The sequence below is a fragment of the Haliotis rubra genome, unplaced genomic scaffold, assembly GCF_003918875.1.
Source record: "Haliotis rubra isolate DU_JTF1 unplaced genomic scaffold, ASM391887v1 Scf2187, whole genome shotgun sequence".
Lineage (NCBI taxonomy): Eukaryota > Metazoa > Mollusca > Gastropoda > Lepetellida > Haliotidae > Haliotis > Haliotis rubra.
Window position 1 is genome coordinate 2,306 of NW_025766211.1, and position 27,153 is coordinate 29,458.

A 27,153-nucleotide genomic window follows, 5' to 3' on the forward strand; every position below is an offset into this window, starting at 1 on the left:
TGCAAGCCATCTCTCACGTGACCTGGCCATTGTGTGTCACATTACGTCGACATGTGACAGTGTAAGCCATCCCTCACGTGACCTGGTTAATTGTGTGTCATATTACATGGACGGGCGATAGTGTAAGCCATCTCTAACGAGAACTGGTTAATTGTGTGTCATCTTACATCGACAGATGGCAGTGTAAGCCATCTCTCACGTGACCTGGTTAATTGTGTGTTACATTACATCGACATGTGACAGTGTAAGTCATCTCTCACGTGACATGGCCATTGTGTGTCATATTACATGGACGGGCGACAGTGTAAGCCATCTCTCACGAGACCTGGTTAATTGTGTGTCATATAACATGGACGGGCGATAGTGTAAGCCATCTCTCACGTGACCTGGTTAATTGTGTGTCACATTACATCGACATGTGACAGTGTAAGTCATCTCTCACGTGACCTGGCCATTGTGTGTCATATTACATGGACGGGCGACAGTGTAAGCCATCTCTCACGTGACCTGGTGAATTGTGTGTCATATTACATTGACGTGCGATAGTGTAAGCCATCTCTCACGTGACCTGGTTAGTTGTGTGTCACATTACATCGACATGTGACAGTGTAAGCCATCTCTCACGTGACCTGGTTAATTGTGTGTCACATTACATCGACATGTGACAGTGTAAGTCATCTCTCACGTGACCTGGTTAATTGTGTGTCACATTACATCGACATGTGACAGTGTAAGCCATCTCTCACGTGATATCAGTATCCAGCTATATGCGATATCCTAATGAGTATTTTATGATATTTAAAAACAATTGTACCTAATGAACAATCGATTTGTGATATAAACATATACATATATGAATAATTTATTTGTAGCCAGTCGCCAACAAGGAACCATGCAACCGACGAAACATGGCGTAATAAACATTAAACTACCTAACTCCTTAGATAATTGATACACACGTGCTGAGCCCATGCATAAAATCTCTGGTCGATGAATTGTATGACCATGACAATTTATTATACCTACATTGCCCTTCTCAACATTGCCTCTGGCTAAGACTGAATATAACCCCAAACTCTCTTTGTCTGTCTCATTTCCATGGAGACGGATCGAATCATTTGTCAGAAGAGGAGCCAATTCCTGGCGTCTCCCGCGGTGATATGAGTGGAAAATTCCCGTCAGCAGCGCTAAGCCCTTCCACTCCAGCAGTCGTTAACGGGAAGCCGCGCTTGATTGTAGTTACCTCCCTTGTAGCCAAGCCCCCTGTCGCGCTCGTGACGCACTTCCCACGGCAGAAATAGGCTCAAACTGCTCAATGGTTTAAGGGTTTGCCAGTGCGAAAAATAAAAACTGTGGGCGGTCTTTCCTAGAATGCGCACACTAAGCTAAACGGTTCCCGATATGTTGTATTTGACCTAGGCAGATGTGAGAGCTTGTCGGGGGAGGTGAAATAGTTTTCACATATTGATGGTGAACGGATCAGCCCAGACTCTTGAGGCCCTGGAAGTGCGTGTCGACGGTGGGTGATATAGACACACTCTTCGAAAGGGTAAACGCGGAAGGTATTGGCTGTAGTATCATATAATTAAAATATGTATCGAGAACAGAAAGACCACAAATAACGATATTGACGATAGATTAACACTGTTTTAATCACTGTAATGGACAACAATATACAACCATACAATATTGTATGAGTTTCTTGGAGAGGGAACTTGGGGAGGGGCTGAACAGAGAGGCAATGAAAATAATGTATTCGATAGTTTAGGAATATTTTATTATTGATATATACAATAATATAATCAAACAATGGGTATGACTTAAAGGTGGCGGGAGCTTGGGTATGAAATGCGATGGGGAGGGTAAGCATTGCAGGTGTATAGAGGCCGTATACGAACGTGAATAGTAACACATACATACGTGAACATAATTAAATAGCGTCATTAAGAGATGTTGATAGTAGGTGCATTGAATGAGGTAAAATATTTTTGCATGAGGTTTGATCGTAATAAAAATATTGATAAATGTGTATAAATATCACCTGGACGAAGCTGGGATTTACTCAGAGAAAACACACAAAAAAGAAAAAGAAAACAACATTATACAGACCAAGGAACGGATGAAATGTGAAAGACGAGTTTTCTATGTGAAAAATAAAAACATCCTTGTTTCTTTTCAAATGTAGTGAAAGAGGATTAACTTGGCATTATAACGAGTGTTCATCTTATAACGAATAATTAATTTGTTGTGATGAATTTCTCTTGTCAGAAGCAGTTTACGTCTCTGAAAAAGGTATTTTGTATTCTATTTGTTCAACACTGGTAGTACAATAACAATATTCTTAACGTCGTGTTATATATAAGGACATTCGTTAGTATACATTTTTATACATGGAACCTTTTTTATTGAGATAAATTTAAATGATAGAGGTATACCTATGTATAGGCATACTTACATGTTCTGTATGAACAGTGAGGATCGCATGTAGACCATAATTATTTATGAGTATATTTTATATATTATTAAATATACAGTACAATTGCATAATTAATGCGACAGAAGAACTATTTGCTCAGGAGCAGGAGGCCAGCATCGCTCAGGAACAGTACTACTGATATGGCGTGTGAATTGCATAACGACCCAGAATTGGGATACTTATAGTGTCACATTATCTGAAACATTTCATTCTCAAACCCATGTGTATAGTGTGTAAATATATGTGGGCTTCCAGCCAAACACCTCTACACATGCGATCCGCTTTCGCAGCAAAGCCGATCCAACACCCAATCGATTTTCACGCACGCGCAGTGTGACCTAGATGGTTCAGCAGACATTGTCTCGACGGGTCTGGGTGTAGACTTTGCTCGATTCTCAAGACCCATATTGGGGTTCTGTGATTTCACATTACCTTCATTCATATGTCTTGACTAACTAAAGGACTTACACCGACATTTAAGGTGAGTTTGGATGCGTTTGATCAAGTAGTTTCCATGCTAACGAACAATTTTCTGGTGACCCCCGAACCAAAACAACCATCTGGTGACTTCCCATTTCGCCGAGACGTCTCCAAATCGATACAGATAGCGTTCAGTAAGGCATTATGTCCGATCCAGCCTATATTGTAGTTGTTTTAGCTACCAAGTGCCGAGATACCGGATGTTTGAAATGTGTGGAGTTGTATTTAGTGTGTGTGTCCCACGTTCTATTCCAGTGCAGACAATGAGCGAGCGAACCCGCTGGTTTCGTTATCATAAGGGGCCCGGTTAGGGTTGGGAAATTCTAAGAGCATTAAATTCGCTGTAAGATGTGATTCAATATCAGGATATTTACCTAGAAATTTTGATTGAGTTATGATGGCATTTGAACATTACTAACATTATGCTTATCGTTTAAATTGCTTTGTCTTAACTGGAGGTTGTTTATGTTATGAATGATGAGCTACCATTCAGTAGGGTATGTGCAAGGTCTTTTCCGTGCGTTTACAAACTTACCATTGTCATATTGTTGTGCCCATATGAATAATTTTAGATTGACAGGTTTGACTTTTTAGTATATGCACAGTGTTGTTGTGGTGTTATATCTTGTACATGTTTGCTCTAATACATGATACATGAAGTATCACAACAAATGATTGATTTTCACATCTTCAACCCACACCATGTAACATGCACATGTACACACATGATCTATTTCCCACGCAAGTCATCAATATTATAAGCCATGCAAACTATTGTTTTATTATATTTTTTATTATCAGGAATTGTAGTGATTTTTGTTTAGAAACAATCATTAATATCATGAATACTAGGATACAGTTGACTCCTGGCTTTCACTTGTGCAGCTGAGTTTGTCATGTTTATTTGTATTGTGTGGACAATGCTGTTGTTTTTTTTCTAGTGCCAGGTAACATGAATATGGCAAACGTGAGTCTAAGCACCTCTTCATCATTTGTTGTCTGAAGCCTCTTTTGATCTTTCAAGTGTATTTTAGTGATGAGTGAAAATTGCCTTTATGACAACACAAGGTGTAATGTAATTTGAAAAGCTTTTAAGAAACACTGTACGCGCTGTGTTGTCTTGTGTGAAATTAGCTTCCTCCCAGGAGCTGCATTATCGTGTGTAACTGAGTATTCAGTGTGCAAAATAGTTTCCAAACTTGGTTAGCCAGACAGGCTAGCTATGCCTGAAAGTTTATTAGACCACAAAATAATTCACTAGCCCAAATTTCTGAATGTAGAAACTAAGTAAGAGATTACATAAAGGTACAATACCATAAAAAACAAATAAGAAAACACATGTCTGAAATATTTTGTTTATGCTCAAATAAGTCATTACTTATACTTTGTAAATATCTCTTCATCCAATGATCCAATCGATCTCAAACTGTGCAAGTGGATGTTTTGTCAGACAACCTAATCACATTGTAAATCACCAATGTTATGCATTTGTATGAAAGAATCTGTCTATGTAACTGTCAACAAAATAAACAGCAGAACGCAGACTGCTTGCAGAGGGAGGGAGCCAATGACCTGTAACAGCGACAGTGGTGGGTCATAAGGGTCAATGCACTTGCAGTTCATGATAGTTACCTGTGCACTGCACAGTGATAGACCGTTTGGATCATTCACATTGACTACTTCTAGCTGTCATCATGAAAGCTTATTCAGATGATGCTAAATGTTTAACCCCCTTGATGCCGAGTTTTTTTTCAGGCGCACATTTTCATACTTTTTGAAAAGTGAACGTTGTGCGAGAATTGCGCTCGCGTGGTCCTGGATCAACGTACGGCTATAAAATTACACAGAAATGTAGAATATTAAATTTCCAATCCGTTGGTATAAATATAAGTGCAACTACCTCGGCGGTTTGAGAAATAGACCTTGCTAAATGTTGTCCAAATTGTTGTTATCCGTTAAAAAACAGTAAATTTCTCAGGTTTTTATCTCGCACCAATAAAAGCACTGTGCTACGAATGTTTTATTTTGGCATCTTTACGGAAAGTGTGAGTGAAGAAAATACAGCCTGATATCTGAACGACATAAGTGTACATGAATTGGATTTATGTGCTTATGCATATCATTATCGCTCAACATTAAAAATGACTCGCTAATAAATGTCAAAATGGATTTTCTTCTATGACGTCAAACGACGACAGAGAGGTCATACACGTATAATGATAAGGGGACATAACTCCGTTATGCTTAATACTAGGTCAATGTAACTCAGATCACATGGAGAGTATTTTTTGTGGATACGGACGCTATATTTTCGTTATTTTTTGTTCACGGTGAACCAAACTATTCCAATTCAAAGTTCCCCAATAAGAGCGGATACGCTTTGGTAGTTTCACAATTTATAAGAAAAGATGACAACGTACTACATGTGAAAGCGCGTAATAGCGATTTGCATGGCCCTATCCGATATATAAGTTAGTTCTCCGATTCCCATATTCTCCTGTTTGTGTAGATGTATTTTGACTAATTTTGCATCGTTATTACAAGAGTACTAGCCATATCTTCAAATGTAATGAAATTGCTGAAAATAATACAACATTTTAGTTGACGTCATTGCTTGTTTTGTGCATTTTGCGACGTCGGAAAAAGACGACATTGGTATGCTGATTGGTATATATCTCACCCAATTTCCATTAATTTTGTGAAAGGGTTTCGGCTTCTTTGTCAGGATTAACACTCTTTAGACAAAACATAAAATGACTGTTTTTTTCATTTAAATAGTGTCCTGAATATATCAACAATTAGACAGTTTGACTGTGTATCTTATCATGAGCAACACGAGCACCTGTTTGGCATCAATTTAACGTAAATGAAAAATAACATTTCACAACACCCGAATATTTTGTTTAGGATAAGAATTTTCTTTATTTATGATTATGTAGCTATTTCTCTTCATAAGTATGCAATGGAAGATGCAAAAGATAGCTTTTATAGATGGATCTAGTAATGCATTACTATATATTAGAATATGGATGTAAGATTTGTCTAAATTAAGACATGACATGGTTTATATATTTTAAACAATTTTCGTATAAATATAGTTAGAGTTTGATATCCTGTCATCACAATATTGTTAAATCGAATATGAATTGATTATATTATCGAAAACAATGATAGTGAATCATGAAACGTTTCCGACAAACGCGCATCTGGCCAATCAATGTACATCATTGTTTTCTCTATAAAACGACACAGAAATGTGCAAAGAACAAGACAATTCCTTTAAATGTGTGTGCATATACATTTCATAACATACATAAATCATTTTCATTAAATATTATCAGCTTTACTTATAAGGTTTAATGAAATCGCCGTTCATTAACCTGTTCATGTCAAACTGCAATATTAGTTCAAATGCATTGAATATTGTACATCATAGGAACTAAAGTAATTGCAGTTATGGCTACGTTTGATCTTCTAACACTTGTGTAAAGGTTTAGAATATAATGTACTGCACTAAATGTGTCAATTTCTTATGTAAATATTATTCAAACAATCATAGATTGTTCAAAGAATAAAACACTGTAAGCCCTATATGCACGTATGATATGATATTGGACAAATGTAGATACTGAAGTGAGTTTCATGAAAAAGTGTCTGAACGATACTCAAAATAAACATCATAATACTGAGAGTGAGAGGGTGATCGGAAGGATTGGGCGATTGTGTTTACTCTTGTTCAACCGACCTTCACCTCAAAGAAATTGCCTAATATGTACAACAATGTTGACGTATGACATCACTACCGATGACCTCTTTCTTACAAAATGGCGGCTTTGCTGACAAGGATACACAGGATTTTGCGAGGACCCTTCCATTGATTCAGTGATCGTTTGTACATAACTATGACATGTAAGTAATCAGAATGATTCTGACTATCTGTGTATTGTTATATGTTTTTATCGTTTTCACTGTAAGAAAGAGAAGAAGCCAGAAATGCTGATAATTACACTTGTCGATTCTGCATTGATTTTTCGCCAGTCATGTATGCCACGCTGCACGGAAATTTTGACAATTTCTGATGAATTATCAAATCATTGCATTGTATCTATTTATAATTTCCTATTTCTTACTACGATACTCTTTCCATGCATATTCCAAATGTATTGAGCCATTGCAAGCAATGAATAGACGGATGAATGTTGGAAAATTTCAGAAAATGCTACGCAATGTAAAATCGGAATTTGTCTTTGTTTACATTTGGAACCAGCGCAGTCTTTGGAGCACGTGTTCGTTTTCACACCCAATATGTTTCGTCTCATTTTATCTGGACAGTTGGTATTGGTGACAAAGACCAGTTGCAATTTGATTCTAAAATGTATGGGGAATTCAGTGATGCATTTTTCGAAGCTGAATATGAAATATACCTGATGTAATAGGCGTCTCAATACCGGCCTTCGCGAAACATGATTTTGTAAACACTATCCAATATGGCGGAAAGCGTTCTACGGCGTTCGTGTAAGTGTATTTTCGAAAACATCCCAACCGATTCTAGATTCATCGGCAACGTTTCAGAATTATCATTAGCGATTTCATGTAAAAGTGATATCAGTGTTAATTAATATGTTATTTTTTAAATTCAATACTCCCAGGAATTATCCGATTTTCACATTTCAAAACATACAGCAAATAACGCTGTGAATCGCGATTTCGTACTTTGTCAAAAATGACGACATTTTTTATGAAGCCTATTTTGAAAGGTCATTTTCAGCACTTGAGCTTTGTCTAAAATAGTAGTGGATGGTATCAAGAAACAGGACATTTCCCGCAGAATTCGAAATTGTGAAGTGTATTTGTGTGCGTGGGATATTTTGATTGTTATTGGACTTGAAATTGAGGGTTGAAGGGGAAGGACATATATGTCCCTGTGGCATCCAGGGGGTTAATTAGAAATGTGTTGAATTTTTTTTAAAAAGAGAGCAAACGTAGCAAACCGATTTATAAGGTGTCGGATTACATGAAACTTACAACTTTTGCTCTTGGCATGAAAAAGAACATCGTGCTAAAAATTGTGAAAAATAAACCAACAACCAAGAAACAAAACCTTGTACAAAAAGGTAGGCATCCAAAGTTAGATTCTTTTGACATCAGGGTCATCAGAGATGTCATTCGCCAGCTATTTGCTAGAAATGAACACCTGTCCACAAGAAAGTTAAAACTCATCCTTGCAGAGGATCACGACATTAATGCTGCTAGGTTTATGTTAAGCAAACTACTGCTCAAATTTGGATACAAGTACAAGAAGGTAGCAAACCAGAAACTTGTAATGTGTGAGAGATCTGATATTGCGAAAATAAGGTGTAACTATCTGAGAGAAATTAAGCAGGCAAGAGAGGATGGGTTCGAACCTATATATCTGGATGAGACCTGGGTCAATGCAAACCATACTGCTGTCAGACAGAGGCTACCCATTGATCCCAGTGATAGTAGGAAAATACCAACAGGCAAAGGTGAACGGTTAATCGTTCTTCATGCTGGTTCCCACCGTGGATTCCTACCTGGGTGTGATCTGGTATTTCGGTCAAAGAGCACATATGGTAGGGACTATCATACAGAAATGAACTCAACGGTTTTTACACAGTATGTTGAGGAACAATTGTTGCCAGCTCTGCCTTACAAAAGTCTTGTTGTCATGGACAATGCGCCTATCACAGTGTTCGAGATCCAAACAATAGGTGCCCAACCTCCAATACAAAGAAGTCAGATATGCAGCAATGGCTAACAAATAACAATATACAATTTTCAATTAAGGCCACTAAACCACAGTTGTACTCTTTGATTAAACCTAACAAACCTACACCCAGATATAACATTGACAACATGCTACGCCAACACAGCCATACGGTCTTGAGATTACCACCGTACCACTGTGATCTCAACCCAATCAAACTTATTTGGGGAGACCTTAAAAGTACAGTTGCCCGGAAAAATCAATCATTCAAGTTGAATGATGTCAAGCACATTGTCAACACTGCTATATGTGACATTGACATTGCACGCTGGCATGCATGTGTTGAACATGTCAAGAAGGTGGAGAAAGAGTACTGGCTCAAAGATGGCTTGAAGGAGCAAACAGTTAATCCAGTTGTCATTCGTCTGGACCCTGATGATTCCTCTGTGGAAGAATGGAGTGAACTTGATGAAGTTTAATTCTATTATTATGTTTACAGATAATAATAGTATCCAGCCAGATATGCTCAGAGAAATATGACTTCTTTTAACAATGACAGCACTGACTAATTCCAACAACTTATAGTGTAACATGAAACACTCTTTTCACATAAAATTATCATGAAAATATAAATACTAACTATCTATATGCTTAAAGTTATTAGAAATGCATTGTTTAATTTGGAATGTGAACGACATCAAAACATAACACTTTTGTCTTCATTCTATCTTTTCTTCAATGAGTGTGCATGATTGTGTGTGCTTGTGTCCGAGGGAACGGGGCTTTAACAGTTGTTGAGTTCTAACCATAGGTGGTCCGATTAATGATTTAGTGTAAATATACTTTCTGTGTTCTTTAAATGCATTTCCACTTAGGTACTGCATAAACAAAATATGACATTAACATTACAAATTTAAAGATTTTAACCTACAGAATAATTCTCACAAATGGGTTTTGTGGTTAATGTTGAACAACTCAGAGAAACAAACTCTGTAGGATGGTTAACAGTTGGCACCCACCTTACCCTATTGATGACCTGTGACACCTCTTCATACCTGTCACGTGCATAGCTGACCTACATTGACGAACGTTGACCTTTATGACCCACCACTGCCGCTGTTACAGGTCATTGGCTCCCTCCCTCTGCAAGCAGTCTGCATTCTGCTGTTTATTTTGTTGACAGTTACATAGACAGATTCTTTCATACAAATGCATAACATTGGTGATTTACAATGTGATTAGGTTGTCTGACAAAACATCCACTTGCACAGTTTGAGATCGATTGGATCATTGGAAGAAGAGATATTTACAAAAAACGGGTCCACATGCATTTCATGCCAAACCATATGTACACTTCGCCCAGGAAATGAAAAGACACAAGTTGGGGCTAGTAGTACTAGTAGACACAAACATACATGACACAAACATACATGTATTTCACAATAGGAATCACATAGACTGCAATTAGGGCATTGATAGACTGTTATATTCATCTAAATCATGATATTTTGGTAAGCACTATACCGGACACAGTGTGGACTAGTAGTGGAAAATATATGCTTCATTATATGTTCCTGTATCATTAGAAATATAATGTATCACGAACTTATGTATGTAGAGAAGTATTCTTGGTGGATAATGTTTGTTTTCATTTTCCATCCAGACTATGAATGGACAACATACCCAAGTGTTCAGACCTTGAGTCCTTGTAAAAACGTTAACTGGAAATACTACTGCAGAAAATTGTTGATTCGATAAAAAAAATGAAAGCCGTTCTCATTCAAATATTTGAAATTGCACTCCTTGGCCTTTCTTTGTTTTTGATACTTACATACAGCAAACACTGACACAGTGCCTAACATGCTTAGTCCTTGTAGGATTCCTGGAGGCTGATACACAGCTCTTCAGACAATTTGGTAATAATTCTCAAATTTGGTAGTTAAGAACATGCCCTTAGTTTGCAACCTAGCTACTTCTCTGTAAAGGTGGTAACCGAACCATTATTGAGATAAAGGCATTACATTCATAGTTTGGCTCTTTGATGTTGAGTGTAATTTTGAAGTATGTTTGAATTTAAGTCTAAGGATGTTTGTTTAAGAAAATGTAGGTGTTAATATAGTTTAAAAACATTTCCAAACTTTTAACATTTTGCCTTAGCTTCTTGTCACAGGAACCTAGTTTGAAACCCTAGCAAATCCTTCACCTGATTGTTATGTACTCAGGTGGGTGAACCTGACCTCTTGTATGTCACATGTTATACTTGATGGATTTGAAAACATGCAATTGTCAGTAAAAATCATCCTGATTGAAATGAAAACAGAGGTTTTGTACAGGCTGATTCTTAACAGACCTATATTTGAGCGATTTTATGTCATGTAAATGTTTGTATTTTACAGATTCTTTAAACAATGGCGGAGGCATGTACTCAAACAGATCTGGCATCTGAGGAAGATAGTGTGGAAAATGGCCAGGGTATGTAATTGATGTACAGTATATTGCTGTAGTTAAGCCGAAATTTTGAGGACCAAAAAAAACCCAGTCTGTACATGGGGGTCAGCTTATCTACGGGGTAAACTTTTGTCAACAGTTTTTCATGGGGTAAGAAAATGACATCAATATGATAGTGATTGCTGTGAATAATGTGGACCAAAGCTGTAAATATCGGAGAATAAACTTGCATTATTACCCCCCGCAACAACAAAGTTGTGGGGGGTATAGAAACGTGCGTCTGTGCGTCCGTATTTTTTGCTGTTTCCATGGAAACATGACTTAAGCTGCGACTATGAGGATGTCATCTTGTCAGGAGCAGATCTCCTAAACTATACATGCTAGCTTCATCAAACTTGGTACACATATCAAGCATGATCCATAGACGTGCCATTTGATGGTTAGACCCAGATACAAATTTATTAGTTTTCCTTATCCTGACGCATGTATTATTGCTTGTCTCCTTCCTTTCCCGAACGTTAGTGGAACACTTGTATCTCCTTTTTGAAGCTCCCTTCCAAAAAATCAGACGTAAAATCACTACTCACCACGGGTTGTCTCCCTCTGGTTTTGGCGGGAAAACGGCACCACCCGTCTTCCCATGCTTCACTCTCTCCTTCTTACCCTAGTGGACGGTTGGGAGAGCGCCTGTGTCTCCAATACGGCACTATATCCTTTGATTAATTAGTTATTTCCCTATAAGTTACCTTTATAAGGTTTCAGGGAGTATCCTTCTACAATATGGTTTGAAATTTATTCGTAATTTGACTGTTTATTCATGGTTTTTACGTGATTGTTCAGTTGTTTACATTTCATGAAAACCTGTTTTCGTTGTAGGTTTAGGTTATCTGCTGCAGACCCGCATTTACTGTGTCCCAGTTGCACAAAAATATGTACTTCCAGCTCTCGCTGTAACTTATGTCAGCAATTAACACAAATTCAATTTAATAATTATTATTTCTCTGTACTTAGGAGTGCTAAGGATAAATCCAGACGACTTTTGCAAGTCATGGATAAACCGGCTGAGTCCCTCAAGAGCTGTCTATCGTTGGCAGACGACATACTCCATCCAGTGACCTGCCGGAGGCGTCCTCTGAAGATGGGCGTGGGATGATGTCTGCCATTACATCGAAGAAAAGGTCTTCTACATCGGACAACTCCTTAACCCATACGAAGAAGAAGAGGCCATCTTCAACGCAGAAGAAATCTTACACCCCTAAGACTTCAAGCAGCTCTACGGGGAGTTCTTCGCAGATTACGAGGACCTTTTCGGCCGAAATCGTCCCGATGGAAGAGAGAGGACTTTATGATGAGCTGCTGTTGATCATCCCAGAGATACAGCATAAGAAAAGGAAGCAGGCCTCAGCAACGGTAACGTCAGCAGCCCTATCTACGCAGTCCGAGTTACCTTCTACACTGACAGCAGAGATCCATGAGGCACAGCGATCCCTGGACCATATCGCTACCATCTCAGATACGACATCTCTACAATGGTCGCAGACATTCAACCCCGGGGCCTTTATGCAGCAATTCTCTCAACAGATGATGGAGATGATGGAGAAGCGCTTCGCGCAGGAAAGAGCCTCGCATGATGGACAGCCAGGCGGCTCTCATGCTCAAGTCATCAACCTGAGAGAGGATCCAGACCTGCATGAAAGACCCCACACTGATGATACATCTGAGAGGCCCACCAGAGAATCTAGCTCTAGGACTAAGAGCAGATCTACGCTACATGACGTCAGCAAACCTGCGCGCAGGACGGCATGCTCTTCAGAACCAATGAGATCGTCATCAGATGATGAGGCTAATGAAGAACCTTCTCGCAGGGTACCCACTTCGCAGAGAAAGAAACCTACACCACCTAGAAGGTCGAGAGAGACGTTTCGGGACTCAGACCCTCAACAAAATCTCTCACCTGCGCGAAGGTCATCTGAATTATCTTCAGGAGCGTCAACAACAAGATCGTCACGGCAGTCTTCCTGGAATACATTGCCAGGAAGGCAATCGCAGATCGCCTCTTGCAGATCGCCTCTTAGAACTACACGTAGTTCAACATGCTCATCCCCACATAGATCGCCACGTAGATCGCCACGCAGATCCCCAACAAAGGATGGTCAACGATCTTATGCCAGTGGACATGATACAGAGGACAATGGCGGTATCATATTTTCGGACTCAGAGATAAAATATTGGATGGCTAATGGACTGGACCTAGCATCACCCACAGGCCCCCCACTGCGGGTCAGAAAATCGATAAACTAGGCCCCGGTTTAGTATCAACACCCCCTACTATATAATACATAAAGGTTCATCACAGAAATACGGTGACATGATCGAAAACCGGACAATTACGCACACGTCAATTACTATATCGTATTTTAAAGGTCTCACAAGTATCAAAAGCTTTTGTCCATATCTCCGATGTATGTAGGAGGCATATACAGTGCACTCTGTCTAATTCGGACCAGCTTGGGACCGACTTAAAAGTCTGAATTATACAGTAGTCCCAAGTACACAGATTTTAATGGAGTTATCTCCCTATTATCAGCAGAATTAAAATTATAAACTATTTTTCGCAATGTTATTGAAAACAACGATTCTCGGACACCTGCTTCGGGCAGCGGGTCCACAATAACATTGTCAAAGAGCAAAATTCATGAAATAAATTGAATAAACTAATGAATGAAATCAAACAACATTCATAAAAGTTGTCAAACGTACATATAAAATTACTATTTCCATCTGTTTGTGCGATCATGTAATGTAAGTCAAGTCACTGACAAGTGACATCTCGCTCGCCGCCTCAATCTTCAGCTTTCGGACCACGATGTTCAATGCGAAAATATATACATGAAGCATTTTTGGCACAGGTCATAGCCTAGCACGATAAGTCGAAATCGTTCCATCATTTACGTGATAGGTAGCAATTCCTTACTTAATATGTTCAGAATAGCATTATTTTACCCAGAACTTTTGTCTAAATCTAAAAGTTTTCGATTTCACGAGGACGGTATCCATTGCCGTAATATGATTGGCTGCCTTAGGTCATGTGTCTGATTTTGACCAATCACGACCCTGATAGCAGACTGTGGCGAAAAGCGTCATTAGAAACCAATCTTTATCCAATAAAATCGCTTCTTACAACTGATTGATATCACACTGTGTCCAAGCGGACTTCCTGCTCAGTCCGAATTATATAGCAATGTTTTTACATGCAACTACCTTATCGGGCTGACACTTTGGTCCGAAATCCGAAATAATGAGAGTCCGAGATACAGAACTTTTTTATTATGACAACAAAGAAGGATTACGTCGGGACCGTGAGTTCAGTCCTGTTTATACAGCAATCCGAGAAAGACAGAGTCCGAGTTTGACAGAGTGCACTGTACATGCGCTTTGCGTGGGGATGCATTTGATGGGTTTTATTAAATCGCCAAAGACCGAGTTGCTGTGCGGGAAGTGTACAAAACTAGGTCGTCAGCGTAATCAAATTGGTTAATAAAATGACAACAAATGCACGTGCGAAAATGAGAGGGAAACCCAAACGTCTATCATCCAAGATGTCACTATCTGATGTTTTATCTTGGTAAGAATAATTTTAAAAACGAGTACAAATAAATTTTAAAGAAACAAATTCATTCAGTGTAATGTGTTAGCCAATCAGATCGCCGGAGGTAGTGAAGTCTACTAGAGAAGGACGCTATAGAGGTGATAGACCAGGACCAGATCTCACCAGGATTCTACTCCCAAGTTTTCCTCGTACCAAAGAAAAACTCCAAAGAAGAGTTCCGACTAATTTACAACATGAGGACATTCAACGGAGATTATCTACGCAAACCAGCAAAGTTCAGCATGATTCATCTACCACAACTACTACATCTCGTCCGTCCGTTGGACCACATGGCCAGCATAGATCTACAGGACGCATACCTGCATATTCCTATACATCAGGAATCAAGGAAGTACCTGAGATTCGTACTAGACGGACGACACTACCAATGGAAAGTCCTGCCATTTGGAATATCATCGGCCCCCTGGTTGTTTACAAGAGTGACGAAGCCCATAGTCACATACCTACATCATCGAGGTCTACGCAGTGCGTTCTACCTAGACAACGGGATTCAAGCTCATCAAGATCCCAATCATCTCAGACTACAGCTGGACTTTACCATCAGGCTTCTCACACAACTAGGGTGGCTAGTGAATCTCCTCAAGTCGGAACTAGAGCCTACACAGGACCTGCAGTTCCTAGGAATTCGGCTCATCACAACAGAAAACCGCATAACAGTACCAGAGGACCGTTGGCTAAAGATACAACAGATGGTATTGCAAACTCTACTCTCTCCGTGGCCACTACGACAGTGGCAGAGCCTGTTGGGGTCTCCTCACATCAGCACAGGATACAACGCGCAGAGGGGGATTACAACTACTCCCACTACAGGTCTTCGTAAATGTACATCTGGACAATCCGGACCCCTTCGGACTCCCGGACAGACTAAAACCATATCTAATATGGTGGACTCAGAGATCGAATGTTTGCGGAGGCACCTACTTAGCAGAGCCTGAGTGCAAGACGCATCTCTCTCCAAGGTTGGGGAGCACACCTCGACAACGAAGTGTCAGCTGGGAAATGGACAATAGAGGAGAAAGATCTGCACATCAACATGCTAGAAATGAAAGCAGTGATAAACGCCATACTCCACTGGACCAGCATTTTAAAGAATGCTCATCTAACGGTACACACGGTCAACTCCACAGTGGCGTTCTACATAAACAGACAAGGATCAACAAGGTCGGCGAACCTTCTGAACCTCTGCTTTCAACTGTTCAGCATAATAGACAATCTGAACATCCACATAAAAGCATGCCACATTCCAGGAGCCAAGAATGTGATAGCAGACGCACTATCTCGTCCAACTCAGCCATCCCCAACAGAATGGATGCTACATCCAGAGATCTTCAAACAGATCATACAAGAGATAGGAGCGCCACTAATAGACCTATTTGCCACAAGATTCAATATCAACTGGTAACATTCGTCTCTCCAATACCAGATCCACGAGCATGGGCAACAGATGCTCTAAGCATCTCTTGGGAAGGACTAAACGCTCACGCGTTCCCACCACCAGCTCTAATACCGAAAGTGTTGCAGAAAATCATACAGACGAAGAACCTGCAACTGATTTTGGTCACGCCTTACTGGCCAGCGAGAATATGGTTCCCCATTCTCATACAAGAACTAGGACTGCCTCAACTGCAACTACCAGAGTGGACGAACTTGCTAGTACATCCACACACAAAGCAAGCACACGGCAACCCACAGCTGTTCCGGCTATACGCATGGAGCGTATCAAGGCGTGCTTGAATAAGAGAGGATATTCCGCCAGAGCAGCTAAAGCGGTCACACTAGCTTTACGCAAGTCAACACGCAACTTGTACGACGACAAGTGGCGAAGCTTCGAGACCTACGCCTTGGAAACAGGCTTCACAGCCATAAAAGCGACACACCCTCAAGTGGCGGACTATCTTTGTCACCTAAGACAAACGAAGCGGTTAAAAGGGTCAACACTCTCAACATACCTAGCGGCATTGAGCTCAGTTATCACTATGAGGACGAGTGTAAAACTGACTAAGGTACCAGAGTTACTGGCCTTACTACGCTCTTTTAAACTGGAGGACCAACAACAGAGATTTAAAGCTCCGGCGTGGGACCTCAACATATTTCTACGGCATCTCACCAGTGACACTTATGAACCATTAGATAGGACATCTTTTGAGTTCTTGACGCAGAAAACTCTATTCCTGATCGCCTTAGCAACAGCAGCAAGGATGTCGGAAATACATGCTCTAGACTTTGAGAGGACACGATTTGATGAAAATCGAAACATCGTGCATATGGGACTGAGATGGGACTTTATAGCAAAGAATCAACTGCCAGGTCAACCGGACAGACAATTCCACATCCCAGCACTATCATCAGTCCTTGTGCCACAGGATACACAGGACCTATCCTTATGCCCAGTAAGAGCATTGAAAGTCTACCTACAAAGGTCTAGGACCAGGAGACGAAAATTCAAGCATCTTTTCCTCCCTATATCGACAGCGACACAGACGGAGATCTCTCGCACTACGATATCAATATGGATGAGAACTCATACTACGGGCCTACAAAGCTGCAGGACTTGATCCACCAAGAGCCTCAATCCACATGAAATTAGAGCTCTGGCGTCAACACTCGCTCTACATGGGAATTGCTCTATCACGTCGATAATGGAGGGCTGCTTCTGGAAATCGGACATGGTGTTTGCCAACCACTACCTGAGAGACATCGCCACCGAGGACGTCTCTGGCATTCACCATTTCGGCCCACTTGTTGTAGCACAACAATTGACAGTTCCACAGAGGCGCTGAGACGGAGTCGCGCCCTTTTATCACCTGACTTGCAAAAGCCTACACTCAGGAGAGTTACAGCTTTAGAGTCCATATGCACGTCTAAGACAGACTAGCATAAGTGATAAGACCCAGTACTTGTAAGGACGTACTCGTACATAAAAAGGGTCGCTTCTCCATTTGATGCTTGCATCAAGAGATGGAGTTGCAAAATCCACATAAAAATGTTAACAGAAGCAAGGACACCACCCGTCTTCCCATGCTTTACTCTCTCCGAATAGCTAGCCCGACACTTCGATTTACAGGGAAATCCAAAGTGCCTAGCGGGGAGGTTGGGAGGGCTTACCTCATGAGTGAGGATAAGTATAAAATATCAATTTTACTCAGAAAATTACATTTTTGTGGTTTCACTGGTAAACCTGACTTAGGCTGTGACTATGAGGATGTCATCTTGTTGCATTTACATGGCAACAAGTTAATAGGCTTCAACTGAATTTGGTGGTAGTGTTCCTTTCTGGAGCAGATCTTAAAAACCTTTTAATACTCTACTTCTGCTTTGCTATGTACACTCCAAAACATTTGACATAATCATAACTAGTAGACATATTCATAAAGAGTATTTTGCTGTTGCGGGGGATATTGATGACTTTGTCTTCTTGTTCTATATGGATTTGTTGACACTATTCCTGATGACTGTCCCCACATGGGTACAATGTGTGAAGCCCATTTCTGGTGTCCCCCGCCGTGATGTTGCTGGAATATTGCTAAAAGCGGCGTGAAACCAAACTCAGTCAGTCAGTCCTGATGACTGATCACGATCACGGGGGGTCAGCTGATCTATGGAACATACCATTTTGATACTTATTTGAAGGGTCAAGTTAGGGGGTCGGCTTATCTGTGAGATTGACTTATATATGGTAAATACAGTACTTTATCAGTGATATACCATGTATACAGTGTCTCAACTTCCACAAAGGTATGACTTCAGGCTTTCTTAACACATCAGGTGGACACACTAAAATACTGCTGCATTGATCTAAACTCACTCATCCGGAGAGCAGAAGGTCGCGGGTTCGATCCCCGACCACGTCATACCAAAAGACGTTAAAATATGGTACTTGTTGGTCCCTGCCTGGTGCTCGGCATTAATGGGTACAACAAGGACAGCCGTACATACACATACACATGCATGCACGTCGTCATATGAGAGAAATATTCTCAAGCACGATGTTAAACCCAATTTCACCTCACCTAAAATCACTCATTCAGATTTTCGTGTTTGTATTAACCAGTAAGACTGTATTTCTTCATCATGTTCATATGCACTAAGTAATCATATAATCACATACTATCAATGTTAACTTTGTTGGAGGTTGATTGCAAATATATGGTTACGTTTCAACATATGGATAAGAAAAGGACATTGCGGGATGAAATTAACTGTATGTCCACATACCCTGACAAATACAGTGGCTTAGATATTTTCATAATCATGGACAGCTTTGTATTCTTATTTTTCATTTCATTTTTCAGCATCATCCACAGCTTCCGAGTCTGAGTCCGGAACAGGGGAAAGCCAAAGTCAAGATTCTGATAACACGGCATTCCCTCTTGTCACTGGACAAGACACATCATTCAACTACCTTCAAGACCTCAAGAGACGGAAGATGAAGATGAAGAAACAAATGACCCCAGCAATGAAAACCAGCAAACTACTTGGACTCATTCGATTGCAGTCCAAAAACATTGGGCAATCTCCATCACCTAATCCCACCATCTCAGAATCATCAAATACTGAGCCCCCTTTCTTTGGTGATGAACATTCAGGTAAGTTGCTGCAATTTATACTAAAGTTTACACCTCATTCGAGTAGGAACCTTCTTAGACTTGGGCCAATCTACAGGGATGGCAATTTTTCGCTGATCCGCGGATTTCTGCCGATTTTATTTCAAATTGTTTAATTGTGAATCGTCTAAATCCATTAAGACACCCTCAACGCGATGACACAATATTAAGTTTTCAGCTGAAAATAGATTTTCCTGTTGCCATCCCTGAATCTAGAAATGTTTGAATGTCTCCTACTTGGGCTGATCATTGTTTGCTGTAAGATATTTATTATGTAAATCATCTGTAAAACACAAGTGATGGAGCATTTCATGCATGCAGAGGTCTTGCTGATGGTACTTAAGTATCTGTCATTTTACTTCAGTATCATTATGAACCTGGAATTGTGGACATAACTCAATTCATCCCCACTCCAAGCAACCATTAACTAGGTGATCACAGTATTTCTTTTGGAAAACGACAGATAATTTACAAAATACCATGAATATTTGGCACTGAGAATAGCTACTTTGTGTTCCATATAAAAAAGCGAAAAACTGACTTTTAACCATGTTCATCATTAGTATTACATGTACAGATTTGTTCAAACATGTTAACAAATGAAGAACTCATATTAAGGTTGTTTATCATTTCATGTTTCCAGGTATGAATGTGTTTGGAGAAGGGGAAACACCTACTGTGTTTGGAGGAGGGGAAACACCTTCTGTGTTTGGAGGAGGGGAAACACCTTCTGTGTTTGGAGGAGGGGAAACACCTACTGTGTTTGGAGGAGGGGAAACACCTACTGAGCAGGGCCAGTTGAATGTTGGGAAGCTGGAATTTGCGGCTATGCCAGGTATGAGGTGTAGAGTAACATGTCTGTGATCAGGCAGGTATTAATCTGTTGCTTGTGTATTCTTTTCATATTATAATAGTTCCCTTAAATGATTGGCATGAATGGGATTAAAAGGGACTGTCTGGCGTGGAGACAGTATCATGTGTATAGGTGGCAAATCCATGTTTAACTGAGGATTGGTGTCTCAGTAGGCTAGCACTATAATACAAGCATATCCGGCAATTAAGGACTAGCACAATGAGTTTGGTCAATACTGCCATTTGATTATCAATGCCTTTTTGTGACACTTGGTTTCTAATACACAGGATATATGTGTTAATGAACGCGTTGGGTGGTTCCTGTATGATCCTGTATGGTTCCTTTGATCATGTAGAATCAACCACTTGCTTTTCTGGCCTACACTGAATTAAATTTTATTTGCAGTAATGTAGGTGTAGTATTCCTGGCAGCAATTATAAAAGCCATTCATTTCCTTGTTGATTACGTTTGTTAATTTGCATCTTTCTGGAATTTAGATCAATGCAATATTGTCAAACTGTCAAAGACTGAATTTTATGGTCATGTAAATGTTACTACTCCATTATGAGTTTGAGTGTTGTAAATGCCGTACTCAACAATTTTCCAGCTGTGTGACCTAAATAATCATATGTAGACCACACAAACCAGTGTTTGCCATTTTCAATATGAGTAGAGGTATTGTATGTTCAGGTCTAGTTTAAGAATCAGATTTTACTACTGTCTATGCAATAGGTCAGTTTTCCTAATTTATTCTCCTTTTTCTGCAGGCTACAATCCAGTAGAAACTCCTGTGGCACCAAACAGTGAAACACCATATCAGTGTCGACTGTGTCCAGTGGCTTTTGCAACACCATTGTCCCTGAGAGGTCACATGTCAAGCCACAGACTTCCTAAAAAGTTTGTATGTCCTATCTGTGCAAAGTCCTTTGCTCATTCTAGCACACTCAACTACCATGTCCGCAAGCACAAAGGAGACCTGAGGTACAAATGTGACCAGTGTGACAAAAGATTCCTCAAACCGTTCAGGCTAAAAGCTCACATCTTGTCCATGCATTCTTCAGAGAAGCCTTTTGCATGTCGGTACTGTGAAAAGTCATTCAGCTCCAATATGAACTTGAACAGACACACCAGAGTACACACAGGGGAAAAGCCATTTCTCTGTCTCCTCTGTGGCAAAAGATTCAGAGATAACTCATCTTTCTCCATGCACCGAAAGTACCACAATGAGAACAAACTTTTTGAATGCGATCTATGTGGTAAGACATTTGTCAAAATGGGTTTGCTTCGAACACACAAAAAATGTGTACACGTAGTTGACAAAATACATGAATGTTTCCTGTGCAACAAAGCATTCAAAGCTAGGGATTACCTCCGAAAACATTTGATGGTCCATCAAACAAACAAGCGGTTTAAATGTGACTTTTGTGAGTCATCCTTCTCCAGAGCTGGAGCGCTGAAGAAACACAGATATCTGCACACTGGAGAGGAACCATTCAAGTGTGATGTATGCTTGAAAGGTTTCCGGGACATTTACACTCTGACCAAACACAAACGGCTACATGAGAGGAAAGTTGAAAGTAATCCTCCACTGTCCGTGGATGAAGTAAATGAGAAGAAGGCACAGTTGTATGAATGTGATAAATGTAACCGAAAATATTCACTATCAGGTTCATTAAAAATCCACAAGCAAAAATACTGTAAAGGGGAAATTGAAGTGAAAAATGAAGAGCTGAATCTGTTTTGCACTGGATGTGGAATGCTCTTTCACCACAAGCAGTCTCTCGCAAAACATATGAGGAAGACATGTGAAGCTATAGTTAGGAAGAAGGATAAGGTGTTTCTCTGCAGTACATGTGGCCTGGTATTCTTCTCTAAGGTGATGCTGAATGATCACCTCAGAACCACAACATGCTCCCGGAAACACAAGCCCAGAAAACTACAAATGTGGGGTGTGTGGTGCTGAATTTTCTCACAGGGCAACTCTTTCCAAGCACAAGAAACTGCATGGGGATATGCTGCCAGATGCGGCTGATGATGATGCTACCGCAGGTGACAATGCTGAGGAAGAATCTTCAAAGATGTCCTTTCCAGTTGATGAGAATGGCAAGAGGTTGTATGAGTGCAAGTACTGTAAAGAGACATTTAGAAGCAAAAGTGCCCTCTATGATACACACATGAGAAAATGTCATGATCGTCCGGCATTGGAGAAGAAGAATGAATGCGAGTTTTGTAGTCGGAAGTTTCACAGCAAGTCTGATCTTAGAGCTCATATACGTATTCATACAGGAGAAAAGCCATTTACATGTGGAATTTGTGGAAAATCCTTCACACAGAGAGGACATGTGTCAATGCACATTAAGATACACACTGGACAGAGAGACTTTCCATGCACAATTTGTGGCAAGGCTTTCCAGTTTGCTACAACCCTCCGCAACCATGTCAAGTTGCACACTGGTGAGAGGCCTCATGTCTGCCATCTTTGTGGAAAAGGCTTTATTAAAAGTAACAACTTGAAGAATCATATCAAAATGCATGAGAAAAAAGAGAAAGAGATGGAGGAAAATGCAAATAGACGTCCTGAAGAATTCATTCCCGCAGATCCAAATGATTGCACCATCTCGTTTTCTCCACTGAAGAAAACTCCGTCAGGAAAACTGTTAGCCCAGGCAAGAGGAACCCCATCTTCTTCAAGGACCCGTATATCAAATCGAGCATCCAAAGGTTCAGGCATGAAAAAGCTTATTGAGGAAGAGATGACACCTGTTGAAGAACTTGGGGAGGAGTTGCCTGTTATAAAGAAGGAGCCTGTGGAAGCTGATGAACAAATGCCAGATGAAATGGGAGAGAGCAGTGACAATATACAGGAAGAGACTGGCGAAGAGCCTGTTGCTGTGGATCTGAAGTGTCCTTTTTGTGGCAAAATATGTTCCTCACCATACCATCTTGCAACTCATATTAAATGTCACACTGGGGCTAGACCATTCATGTGCAAAGATTGTGGCAAGTCTTTCCTGCAGGCATCTCATCTGAGAAGTCATATGCAGATCCATGGCAAGAGGGAGCAAAATTTCCGCTGCATTGTCTGCCTTGAAGAATTTGCTACATCCAAACTTTTACACTCGCACATGAAGTTGCATAAGGGGGAAAGACCCTATGGCTGTTATTTCTGTGACAAAGCATATGGCACATCTCAACACTTACGTAGGCATGTGAGAAGTTCTCACCCTGAAGAAATGGATATTGACATGAATGTCTTATTGATGCCTACCTCCACATTAAATGATGGCCGTGCAGTGGACGAAGAAAAAGATGGCACAGGGCGACGTGTTTACAGGTGTCACTTCTGTGAAAAGTTTTATTTTCTTGACAGACATTTGAGAAGACATGTCCAAACAAGCCATCCTGAAAGAGATCCCAAGAATTTGTATTTTCTCAGACCACCCAATACAGACGGGGAAGATTCAAAATCTGATAGTGTCAGCGTTAAAACGGAAAGTATGTGGGACCCTGACTCTTCCAATGATTATAGCGCATCTGAAATGACACCTGGCAAGGACACATCACTCACAGATGTACAGATGACGGCTGGCCACACATCCAGTATTGAAGGTCCTGATACAGAGGCACCAGAGAACTTGCAGGAGAGGATCTATGTTCCCCCAGTGATGCAGCAGACCATGTCGAGTTCTGTTGACTCAAATGGTTCAGAGAAAAGCTTGTCTCGTGCTAGTTCCCCTGATCAGAATATGCACTCAGAAAGTAATGAGAAAGATGAAGATTTTATTGTTGAAGTGAAGCAGGAACCAGTTGATAATGATTATGAAAACTGATTTTGTTTTACATGGTGATGTTGCAAAAGAATGGAATCTCTGAGTTGAATATCCAGTAAACAGTGGACTGTGCTGGCCAAAAGGAAGTTGAGTTTGAAATAGTAATTATCTCCCCTTGACCATATGATTATAAGTGTTTGGCTGCAAACATGGTTAAGCTATATTATTTTGAGGGGTTAATATTGAAATATTTACATCTTTCTTCAGTTTTAAAGCTTGTTTGGAGGAATTGTTTACTTTATACATGATTTTGGATATGGTACTAGTTATTTTTAAGGTTTTAAGTTACCTTATCTACTTTCTTAACAAATACATTTCCTTGTAAGGTATTTTTGTCAGCCCAAATGTCCAGATGTTTACTGTTGGACTCGTAATGTCAAGTGTTGTCATAACTGTAGTCTCGTTTTTGTTGATATTACCTCAAGAATTAGTCATTTAGTCAGTGAACAGGTCACAGTGAGAATATTTCTCTTTTGCTTTAAGGTGTTAAAGACTGCACAAAGTCAGCTGAATTAGATTCTAGAATTCTAGGTAGTGTAATCATGGTACATAATTGTAAATCTTTTGATTGTAAACATATTAAACTCCATAATCATTGTAATCATGTTCCGAAAATAGTATGTTTACATTTTGTAAATAATAGATGTTTTACTGTAATCCTTAACTATGATTTCATTAGATCATGTCATAATATCCGCATAATATATAACCTTTATCACTGGTTATGTTAAGTACAAATAAACAATGCCTTGGTCATGTTGACAATGTTTACTGGGATAGATAACCTACTTGAATGTGCCTGCACAGTAGCAAGATAGCACCTTAGTTGAATTGTATATAATCATTACACAGTATGCACTGTATTATCTTATGTTGTAACACAGTGTAACATGTTCAGTACTTACATGTTTTGGCATGCGATACTAGTAGAAATATAATACTGACCACATGTAAAATACTGCTTACCAATGTTGCAGTAAATGAATTCATTAACGTCATTTTCATTGTTTTCAGTAAGTGTGTGATGAACTGTATGCTGTGCTGTCTTGCAGACATGCCAAGTATGATGGTACTTTTTACAAGCTGGGTACATGCACATATTTTCATGAGCCAGCAAGCTTGTGTGTAATATTCTAATAAGGCCCACAGAAATCATTGGGGGTGATATCATTTCAGAATCACCAGTCTTGTCCCGTGTAGGAATGCAGTACACTGTACTGAGGGTTTAGCCCAGTGTTTTGTCCCTGTGGTAGGATAATGTTTTCACTGAACATGACATCATCTGTTTATCAGTGACATTATGCTTATCATTTAATTGTTTATCTAGCCATGTTCGTTAGTAACAGTTGTGATGGATCTTGAAGATTGTTGGTAGTCATTCTCTCACTTTGTTCATTTTACACTTTACAATAAGACTCAATATTCCATTTATTGCCATTTATGACAGTAAATACACTTGTATCAAATGATGTATGCAAGGTAGGATTTTGTAGACATTTTGCAAAAGACTTACACTTAACATGGCTCTTGGAAATGCCTATCCTCCCTGATATAGTATCCAGTAAATACAGCTTGAGAAACCCCCAGTTTGTACCATGTGTCATATTTGATAGCGTTGAGTGTTTAGGACATGTCTGGTTCCCCATGTTGATTTATGATCTGGTCTTGATCTGATGATCTGTGCACTTTGTCCACACTACACTGGTACATGTTCATGTATCCTGACACTTCTATACTGTTATTGGCCTACATCAGCTTGTATCAATGGTTTGACAATTCCGTTCAATGATATTTGACCTTTCTTAAAATTTGTGCATGCAATATGAGATATTGTTCTATTGGAACATGAAATTGGTGTCACAGTGTAGCAAGTTTGTTTACCAACTTCTGAGATGTGTGTAGATGTCGTGCTTAAGGTGTCAGCATACATCAACCTGAAACTGTTACTATTTATCTTGGATGTCTGTAACTTTTTTGTGGTCTGTTTTTTCTGTTGTGAAAATGAGATATATTTTGCCAGGTAGTATATTAATTGTGAGATTGGTTTTATATGAATTAAAGAACTGTTTTGTTTTGTTTGTGATATGCTAAACCCGTGAAGGTCCAGGTTAGAATGAACCTTCAGTAACCCATGCTTGTCGTAATAAGAGGCGACTAACGGGATCGGGTAGTCAGGCTCGCTGGCTTGGTTGACACATGTCATGGTATCCCATTTGCGTAGATCGATGCTCATGCTGTTGATCACTGGATTATCTGGTCCAGACTCGATTATTTACAGACCTCTGCCATATAGCTGGAATATTGCTGAGTGCTACGTAAATCTAAACTCACTCACTCACTGTAATATGCTAAGGTGTGACTGTCATGTTTTTTGTTATCTTTAAGAAGAGTCATTTACGATGCTATCTTGGGATGTATATTGCCAAAGAACGTTCAAAATGACAGTATTGCAAACCTGGAAATGATTTAATATGCTTGGACACAGATTCCCTATTTAATAGTAATCTTGTGTTTCTCAGTACACAACAGGCAACTATTACAAGTTCACACTGGTGAGAATTTCTCCTGGGTGGTCACCCTGTGAATAGGCCATTAGTCTAAAGCTTGAGTTGAGTAAGATATTTTTCTGTCTGCTAATATCATTGTGTTATATATATTATGACTAGTTGGCCACAGACTGCACCAATGGAATGTTGGAGGTCCTACAACTCCTGGAGGTGATGATGTCATTTCTTTGTACATGTTCTTTCCTTAAAACTGCAATCACATCATGTAATCAGTTCTTTTCATTGCTTATGTTGGTAATACTAAATTGCAATGAAAGAGTACATCAATGATGTTGTGTAAAGACAATGATGAAAAGAAACTGTATGTTATTCAACGTATGAGTTAAAATTTGCTTGACTCAAAAGGCTTTTACAGCTGAACAATTTGATGCCAGTAATTATTTTTGGATATTCCTGTTATGCAAGTGTTACATCATTAGAGTACTGTATATCCTTTAACCACCATGACTAAGGATGCCTGCTGGTCTCTATTTACTGGGGTGGGAGGTAACCTTCTG

The 27,153-nt window shown here is 39.8% G+C and overlaps 2 protein-coding genes across 3 annotated transcripts; both read left to right on the forward strand.

Annotated features, from left to right (window-relative positions):
- Window positions 1-1,428: 1,428 nt before the first annotated feature.
- Window positions 1,429-22,326, forward strand: LOC124277137 (zinc finger protein 93-like). 2 transcript variants are annotated; one of them, XM_046712794.1, is made up of 5 exons: window positions 1,429-1,519; window positions 11,081-11,156; window positions 19,095-19,388; window positions 20,050-20,241; window positions 21,027-22,326. In XM_046712794.1, exons 2-5 carry the CDS (start codon window positions 11,093-11,095, stop codon window positions 22,220-22,222), a joined length of 1,746 nt encoding a protein of 581 aa, XP_046568750.1. In that variant the 5' UTR covers window positions 1,429-1,519; window positions 11,081-11,092; the 3' UTR covers window positions 22,223-22,326. The 2 variants fall into 2 exon arrangements, with proteins under 2 accessions (XP_046568750.1, XP_046568749.1); XM_046712793.1 differs by lacking the exon at window positions 1,429-1,519 and adding an exon at window positions 2,814-2,957.
- Window positions 22,272-24,089, forward strand: LOC124277136 (zinc finger protein 2 homolog). Its single transcript, XM_046712792.1, has one exon. The coding sequence runs from the start codon at window positions 22,272-22,274 to the stop codon at window positions 24,087-24,089; it is 1,818 nt and encodes a 605-aa protein (XP_046568748.1).
- Window positions 24,090-27,153: the final 3,064 nt, after the last annotated feature.

Coding starts and splice junctions, on each gene's coding strand:
- LOC124277137 (XM_046712794.1), top strand. CDS start 11,093: ATGGCGGAGGCATGTACTCAAACAGATCTGGCATCTGAGGAAGATAGT. Junction 11,157..19,094: donor TAGTGTGGAAAATGGCCAGG/GTATGTAATTGA, acceptor TTCATTTTTCAG/CATCATCCACAGCTTCCGAG. Junction 19,389..20,049: donor CTTTGGTGATGAACATTCAG/GTAAGTTGCTGC, acceptor TCATGTTTCCAG/GTATGAATGTGTTTGGAGAA.
- LOC124277136 (XM_046712792.1), top strand. CDS start 22,272: ATGCTGCCAGATGCGGCTGATGATGATGCTACCGCAGGTGACAATGCT.